Below are 9,111 nucleotides of genomic sequence, written 5' to 3'. Positions count from 1 at the left end.
GTTTACTAATATTTTTGGACTGTTAGCTCATAGGAATAACATGACTGAATTTTGAAAAAAATAGTGTAGTTTCTAGTAGTTTTTAAAAAAGGAGAGAAAAAATTATGTTGATGGTTCGGCTGTATTGATTCTGATCCTTTTCTTAAAGAGTACAATGCTAAATTGCTGGAGAATTCTTTTACCCCAGTGCGTCACTGGATTAGATATTTTGGGTTATACATTAGAATTATGTGTGAAAGCAACAACAAAAGGACACTGTAGATTTAAGAATGTAACATTTAAAACTTTGTTGTTAGAATCATGATTTCCTCTCATCAATTGTGCCAAAGCAACAGAGAAAAACTGTACTCATTTGCTGTGTTCACACTACAAGCAACACAGCAACGGGCTACAAGTCATTTTCAATAGGAACCAGTGACATGAAGCTACAAACGGACACTCGACACTTGGCCCTACAAATAAAAGTTGAGCTGGCCTCCACTTTTTTAGCACCCCAACAAGGCAGTGAAGCATCAAGAAATCATATGTTTTTGTTTCTAGCTGTGGAACAGTTTTATTTAGCTTAGTTAGCTGACATTATGTACGTTGCGGTGCACACAGGGATGTGAAATATGATGTTAAAATGGGACATTGATCAGAAGTATAGATATAACCAAATACAAACTCGAAATGGCATTCAGCTGAGTTGTTTTGTGCCAGGTAGCAGACACATACAAGCATGAATTTCGACAAATCCTTCTATGCAGCATTTGCAGCACTGGTTCAGCTGACCAGGAAACTCACAAAGTGAGCTCACAGGATGCTCTTCAGCAATCTGTGGTTTCTGATAAGCATTGCAACTCGTGGGAGAGAAATACAACAGTCAGAAAAAATATGAGTTGGATGGAGGAAGTAATTTCACATGAAGTGTGAAGAGAGAAGAGGAGGGAAAATAGAGCTGTTTATCAAGAATGGACAGACTCTCCATTCTTCCCACTGCAGGTCAAAATGATCACATTTCATCATATAAGATCATGAGGATTATTAAAAGCAGTAATGCAAAGCACCACTATGAGACAAAGCACAGAGCATCTTCTGAGCAAACATACCCTCTCAAACCCATACTGACATTAGATGAAGAGGGTTGGGGGGGTTCTGTCCCCCCTGGTAAAAATTAACAAATGGCCTACTGTATGTAAGGGACAATTAACTTCCAGTGGGTCCGTGCCAGTACTTCACATGCAGAGGTGACTGGCACCAGCTCCCAGTTGACCCCGGTTTCTGCCACCTGCAAGGTGTCACGTAACTCGGGTCAAGGATCACAGCCCCCATACGGGGTCTGGTTCCAGGGAACTCCAGAAGCAGTCAGAGGGAAAACACACACTGAAGTCTCCTGAACTACTTCCACACCAGGGCCCACCGCCTGCTCATGCTCATTACACCCACACAAAAAGAGATTTGCTCAATCTCATAGACCAGGACCTGAGCATGCCACACATTGATGCACAATGAAATAATAATACTCACCCTTGGGCAGCTGACAGTGGGTAAAACAAATAATGTGCACACACAATTAGGTCATTTTCATGCTGTGATGGGCCAAGTCCCTGTGACGGGGAGTCCTACGCCTGTTCCTTTGAAGTACAGGACAAAGATTATGCGACGGAGGAGGAACTGACAATTGGGTTCAGTTGGGATAACAACTGATGCACATGACTTAATTAATGTAATTTCCTTGCTTGTGTGTGTGGTTTTGTGTTTAAAGCTCGAATCGTCCGATCTGATGGGAGAGAGTAAATGTGCTCTCTGTATCGGTTGTGAGAAATGTGTGAATGGATGGGAAAATTTTGCTTGTCATTGTCTGTGTTTAGATGGGAGGATGCCCAGCGGCCTGACTCGCCGTTCTGTGCCGCCAGTCACGTCAACATTCCGTCCACCATGTTTGTTTTGGAATGGGTACCCTAGAACAATAACGTTAATCCTCTGTTGAGCTGCCATTCTTTACCGCTGAGGCAAGGTTTCCTCTACACTTCTGGACAAGGTGCTAATTTTCACACCTCATATACAGTAAAAAGGTATTTTTAGCCCTCCACATCTTTTCCCGGCAACACATGCTTTAAGTAATGGAAAGTTTTAGGGATGTGCTGCGCATAATACCACAGTCTCTTACCTCGTCACTTCCTCTTTGAAACACGCCTGTTGCGTGCGTTTTGTTAGTAATTTCAAATCAACACAAAGCAATATCAAAACAGAAGAAGTACACAGAAACTGTTGCTGGGAAGATATTGTACAGTAACAGCAGCATTACTCAAGGACACATTTTAACTTTGCCTCAGGAATAAGATCTGATAAAAAATATTTCCTATAATTAACAGACATACTGTACCAATAAAGGGGAAGGGAAGGTTACAGTGAGAAATTCCTGATCTGCCCCTCTTCAACTGATTTATCTCACCACAGCTTATCTGTGAAACAGAAGATCATACCACGCTGCAGCCTGCAGACCCCTCAAGCCTGACAAGTCTCTACATGTTATAAATGATGTGCTGAAAAGTGAAAGTTTAAGCAATCTAGGCTAAAATAATAAACCCTCAGCTCACTTAAAAGAATCTATTACGGTATTATTAGTGGATAGAGCAGGCGCCCCATGTACAAGGCTGTTGCCGCAGCGGCTTTGGTTCGTGTCCAGCCCGTGGCCCTTTGCTGCATGTCACTCCTTCTCTCTCTCCCCCTTTCACACTCAAATGTCCTGTCAATTAAAGGCTAAAATGCCCAGAAAAATATCTTTAAAAAAGAAAAACAATAATCTATTACTAATGATAATTTGATTCATGTTTATTTGTTCCTTTGTGCAGCATCATCAGTTGTCGATTTGCACTTTCCTGTAGAGTTTATTCGTACAGGAGGTGTTTAACTTGACAACACACATTTGCATTTACAGTAAATTAAGCAATAACATAACTAGTGCCAAAATAATAAAATGATCATAAAATGCGCCACTTAAAAACTCTTTATCCTGTGTTTACATCATAAATATATCACTGTAATTACAAATGATTTTAGAAAGGCTTTTTAATAACTTCTTGTTATTCCATTTCTTATAACAGAATCTACCTATGTATCATATCAAACACGTCACAATTCATTTTTTCCTGCTATTCATTTCCATTTTGTCGACAAACTGTTCTTAGGGCACACTTAAGCTTCTGTACACAGTGACTTACTGACACGTAAGGCTTTTCTTCTGTCTGAGGACAAGCTGGTCTGTATTCTTGTGACAAAATATTGTGATGCCCTTTTGTCTCTGTTACCATAGAAATGCACAAAACAAACTTGAAGGGGTGCAACTGATTTACGCGTCCGTCTTTCATCACACCTACATTAAAGTATTTGTGGAATGCGTAAGATTTAGCAAACTGTCTAAGTTCTTAACATCCGTGTGTCAAAGGAGAAGCAGTACTGTAACATCTGTCTCTTGCTGTTGCCATATCTCTAATTTAAGAAACATGATTGTCACAAAAAACCTTACTCTTACTTTTTCAAAATTGCATATATTCTGAACTGCTATGTGCTTTAGATTTATCTAGTACCTGGATTACACTGTTTCCTCAGAAAGACAAAACTTATTTGTTCCCACAGCATCATTCAGAGAGTGTGTGTAAGAGCTTTACATCAGAGTCACAAAGTGAAAATGACAACAATGTCAGCTGATTTCTGAGAAATGCCTTTTCTTCTGGCAGCATTTATTAGTGTCAACCTTACAAATCAATGGGCACTGAAAACAAAACTTACAAATATTCCTACTGTATACAGTACATGGTTATTTTAAACAGTACATGTTTGTTTAAAACAATATCTATAACATGACAATGCAATTCTAAACAACAGTGCAGCTTAGTTATTAATGTCATTTAAAATTTCCAAAGCCAATACACAGACTGAAGTAGAAAAGAAATCAGTAAAGCAATACTGAAATAGGAATGCACTCTAGTAACGTTAGATCAAGAGAGTCAACATCAGTCATTAGGTTCACCGTGAACAATGCTATACTGTATCTCTCTGTCTGTAGAACAGATCACTGCTGTCCTGGGACAGTCGCACAATTGCAAAATGAGAAGAGTAGCAGTTGATCCCAGGGAACATGTAACAGGAATGTAATGTGCACTACTATGTAGTTAAGACTGTAAACTAACCTTCAAGTATCAAGTTGCATTGTCTGAGGTCATAACTGTCACAATAACTTACTGTATGATACAATTAATCTCTTAATAAATAAACACAACCACAGACTTCTGTTCTTGATAAGTAAACAAAAATATACAAAATTACATATAAAAATTCTGTTTGCACTTCCTTGTTATATTATAAATAGAATACAATAAATACAAAAATAAATAAATAAATAAATAAACTAATATGAAAAAAAAAAAAGAGAAAAAACCTTATAGAATAAAAAATTAGAGCTCAGTAGTCCTTTTTTTCAAAATGACTGTGGGGTTGATATCATTGCCGCGTGAGTGGGATGTGCTTGAGTTGATGGTCATGGACCCCGTCTCTTTGACGTCAGGCACATGAAAGGAAGCCAGAGGGCAGGTGCCCCTCACGTTATTGCAGACGAGCTTCTGAAGAGAAGCGGTGTTGACAATTTCGAAGCCCACACTGCCTCCAAATGTGCTCGGCTTCCAGTACTCCGGGGAGCAGATGGGGTTTCCCATTAAGCCCTTGAGGGAGTATGGAGCCCCCATCTCCACCATGGTCTCCCCAAAGATGGCGTTGGGCCTGGGTTTCTCCACCAGCAGACCTGGGTACAGCTCCACAGCATCGACGTCTCCATAGAACTCCTCGAGCACTGCAGCCATTTCTTTCTCTCCTGAGTAGCACAAAGTAGGAAATAGTTGTAGTTAGTGTCTCCATCTGGCTTCTCTCACACACACAGCAGCTGCAAAGCTCGATGCTAGTCTAAATATGAGCCCAGTGTTTTGACTGATTCAAATCCAGCAAATAGTAGATAAAAATGATCTCCCTTCTTGTCCTTACTTCTATCTTTTTCATGTCTCTTACAAGCACGCACATGTTAATACATTTTTATGTCCTCATACATCACACTTAGTTTTTAATCAACATCAAATCTTCTTTTCTAGTGAAACTTAAATCTCCTCTGCAGCAGGAGGCCTTTCTCGTCTGTTTATGTCTTGCTCTCTGTGATGACAATCTGCTTACATTATCTCAAGATGAAATGCACATCTGGTTCTTACAGTCACGGAAATAAATTCCTAACCTCCAAAGCAGCTGGGGACTAAAGCTAGGTTCATTTCTTTAATAATAAGTAATGCATCACATGAGCTTTGATGTTAAGATTTGTAGCGTCTGGGCATGTTGTTCAAGCTCGCATTTAATTTGTGCAATCAGTTCACAACAATGCTATCAATAATGCAGTAATAATTTGGCCCGAGGCAACATTTCCTTTCACTTCAAGTTGATAATAACCTCTTTGATTATCTTCTGACGTCAGACTTTCCACCTGCAAGCATTAGGTTTTTTAACTTTGTCTCACCTGTCATGTCTTCAAAAGAGGTGTAGGGCTTCATGGAGAATCGTTTCCTGTAGGCGTTCAGAGACTGGTAGCGCATTTTTCTGCTGTTCTCAATGGACTTAATGGCCACGTACAGGATAGGTCCTGGGACATTTCGGCCACCAGCAACCTAAAAAGATGAATGAATGAGAAGTCAGTTAATCATCCTTAAAGCAACAGTGGTTTTAAAATCTAAAATCTAATTGCTGCTCAAAGAGTTCTTACCCGTCCAGCAATTTGCTTTGTAAATGACTCCACAAGGTTGTTGATGCCGTGCTCGGTCACCACAGAGGTGTTGAAGACAAACTCTTTATAGCTGTATTCTTTCTCTTCAATGTGGAAAGTATCAGGCATCAGAGGGTGCCAGTGATACAGGGTGTTGAACTCGGACGCAATGCGGTTCTGGTACTGGAAGCGCTGGCTGAACAGCAGCTCGGGGTCGAACTTGAGCTTGAAGTGATAGCCGCTCAGGTGCTGCACGTAGTCCTCGATTACAATCTTGATGGTCTCTCCTACAGGATAGAAGATTTTATATTTAATTAAATGCAGATATTTAAAACCATATTTCTTTTTGCTACTTTGCTGAGGAAACTTGAAACCTCTGGTGCGCATACACTGAGAATTAAGTTTTCAGTGAAGTTGGAAGACAAGTTGTGCAGCAGTTACACTTTTGAATACAAATATTTGCACATTCATAGATCTTGTGTTTTTTTGTTTAAATCCATATCATAATATTATTATTCAAGCAGTGTATTTTATATGCCTTGAAAAAATGTTTAAAGGGAATATTTAAATCAAAATCATAATTTGTAAACAAGCAGTTAAGTCTGGAAATAAAAACAAAACATTTCTTCTTTTTCTCATCTTTCAGTAAATCCTGTTTCTTACAGTAGAGTTCAAATGCTCTACTTTGTGCAACAGGGTTGCTGGTCGGTGACTGACGAAACAGACAGTTCAACTTCCGCTTTTCACATCTCCCACAGTCACTACATTAATGTTATGATGCATGCATCTCTTGCCTTTCTTGTTATTGTTTTGACTTTGTTTGTCCAGCAACATTACAGAAAATGTTTTCAAAAACTTTTGTACATGAACTCACCAATCAGAATGAGCCGGGTGGTCTGGAAGAGCCTGTCGTCGTCCCAGTCAGGGTGGACCTCCTTCAACACATCACACACCCGGTTGTGTTCCCGCAGCCAGATAGTGGCGTACATCATCAGACCTGGGACCAGGCCAAATGCCTCATGGCCCACAGCAAAACGGTCAGAGTCGGGAACATGAGGAGGGTAGTGCATGTCGACACCCACTTCCTTGACTGTTGGGGGATACACCTCCCCATCGACGATCTGCAGAGTTACGCAAGAGAGGAAGCAACTGTTAGACACTTGTGTGGTCTGAAGCACTCGGCTGTTTAAAGTACTGTCCATCTGTGTCTTCTCATACCTGATATTTAAGCTTGCCATCTTTGAAGAGTCTGAGCTTGTGCTGCCTCTCCAGGTTGTCCCCATAAATGTGGCCAAGGTCCACCTAAAAGCAAAAACAACACCATGATTAAAGTTTAGCCTTTCATAAATCTTTTTGTCTCTCTTTCCTGACTAAGATCCTATGAAATTTGAAATCTGCTGTACTTACCCCATGACCTTTAGCTACGGTGAAAGCAGGTCCTTTCTTCATATCAGATTTGAAGAACTGGTGGGTGAAATGCTGTGCAAAGAATGCAAACATCAGGCTGGTACCCTGTGGGTCGGGGATAAACTGTCTCCTCACCAGAAGCTTCTCAGCCAATATCTTAGCATCAGGTAGCTCCTTTTTACCTGGGGAAACAATTTAGGACATTACAGTAAGCATACAACATTACAATGCAGAGCCAAGAAACTTTAACGTTCACATGATTGAAATGTGATGATTTATTGTAGGAAAAGCTTTAACTGAGGTTCACTGTCATTGTAAATTCCTGAGACAAGTTCAATGTGGTTTTATGTTCTTTAGTTTTGGCTTGCTGGGGCAGGATCTGCTGTGTTCCCTCAGCACATTTCCACTCAGTCAGTCCAACAGAGAGGATCATTTCAAGTTTGAACACTTCCTGTGATGTAACGAGGCCAAGCTACTCTTGCTCAGTATTCAAGAATCTGAGAAAACTGGTTTTCCAAAGGCAGAGAGAGCGAGAGTGCGTACTCACCTGCTACTCCCATTGGGGTTGGGCAATCCTCTGCAACAGGCGGGAGGGTACGTGTGTAGTAGGAAAGGTTGGAATAAGCCTCCCAGCTTATGTAGCCGTAATCCGCATTGAAAGTTGGAGGACTATCGATGAAGTGGGATCGAGCTATAGAGAGGAAAAAGCATTTCATTATTAGTTTGAATGCCACAACTGCATCTTTACAAGCTGCTGTACGAATGATTCAATATGATATGAAATAAATCCATGTCCTCATTTTGCCCTCAGCTACAGACACTTACATGTCAGCACGTATCTCATGATGGCATCCCTGAGAAATGAGATGTTGTTGATGATGTTCCAGAAGCCCTTGAAGTGGGTGAGAAGGTAGTGGATGGTGTTGGGTGATGGCTTCAGGGAGATCTTGAGCCAGGTGAGGAATTCAGCTGTGAAAGTCAAAGGGGAAAGTTAATTATTGAACAAATCACTGCAACAAACACATCCAGGTTTTAACATTAACCTCATGTGAGCCATTCATACTTACGTGTTGTGCAGTTTTGTCCATGATACCCTGTACGTGTGCAGTCACACTCATAATTATCTGGTCCAAGTGCCGTACACACGCCTCTATTCTGGCACGGCACTGAGCAACATGGGTTACCTGCAGGGTACAATGTTGGGTGGTTACTGACAATTCACTTCAGATACTAACATAAATCTATTAGAGAAGCTTCAAATATCCTCCAAATACTAGAATACTCGTGTTAAAGCCTAATGTAATAAGCCTCTGAGCAATAAAGACAAACTTTAATGGTATTTTGTAACATTTTAGTGTTAAGCTTTAATATTTCTATACATATAACACATTGTGAGTGTTTAAAAATTATGTCTTAAATAAAGACTCACAAAGTATAAAATACAAAACTTTTAGACACCTAAAACCGAAATTTTAAGTTTGCCTGCCTCTGTTGAAGCAGCTTAATGTAATTTTCAGTGTCCTCTACTTACCCCCTTCGCAGACAAGAAAACCCAGTGCCACAAGGAAAACCGCAAATGTGAATCTGTTCATACTCCAAAGACTTTGTCGGATCTCGTTTCTCTCTCCTGCTCTCTTCTCTCGCTGTGGTATCGCTCCGAGGCTGAAACGTTGACTGTCCAAACCTGCGCGTCGCAGCACCTTTATACGCTTGTAAAGGGGGTGGTGTTATCTGTCTGCCATCATGAATAGTTGTAGGTTAATGAATGATACAGAGATGTGGCTATGAATTCATCGAGTAGTAGCCTAAGTAATATCCGAAATTTTTTTCTTACACAATCGTTATTTCTCTGTAATTTAAAGTGGGGGTATTGTGTGTGTTTATGGCACCGAGCTGATTTTACTGGCAACGCTTCCCTGCCCCCTTCT

General features: G+C 40.5%; 1 protein-coding gene across 1 annotated transcript; it reads right to left on the bottom strand.

Moving 5' to 3' along the window:
• Window positions 1-3,690: 3,690 nt before the first annotated feature.
• Window positions 3,691-8,871, bottom strand: ptgs2b (prostaglandin-endoperoxide synthase 2b). Its single transcript, XM_050054451.1, has 10 exons — window positions 8,715-8,871; window positions 8,251-8,367; window positions 8,009-8,152; window positions 7,731-7,874; window positions 7,184-7,365; window positions 6,995-7,078; window positions 6,651-6,897; window positions 5,777-6,063; window positions 5,534-5,681; window positions 3,691-4,849 (listed from the first exon to the last, which is right to left on the bottom strand). The coding sequence occupies exons 1-10, from the start codon at window positions 8,773-8,775 to the stop codon at window positions 4,437-4,439; spliced, it is 1,827 nt and encodes a 608-aa protein (XP_049910408.1). The 5' UTR covers window positions 8,776-8,871; the 3' UTR covers window positions 3,691-4,436.
• Window positions 8,872-9,111: the final 240 nt, after the last annotated feature.

Source organism: Epinephelus moara, chromosome 10 (assembly GCF_006386435.1).
Source record: "Epinephelus moara isolate mb chromosome 10, YSFRI_EMoa_1.0, whole genome shotgun sequence".
In the NCBI taxonomy this organism is placed as follows: Eukaryota; Metazoa; Chordata; class Actinopteri; order Perciformes; family Serranidae; genus Epinephelus; species Epinephelus moara.
This window is presented reverse-complemented; position numbering and strand designations above follow the sequence as displayed.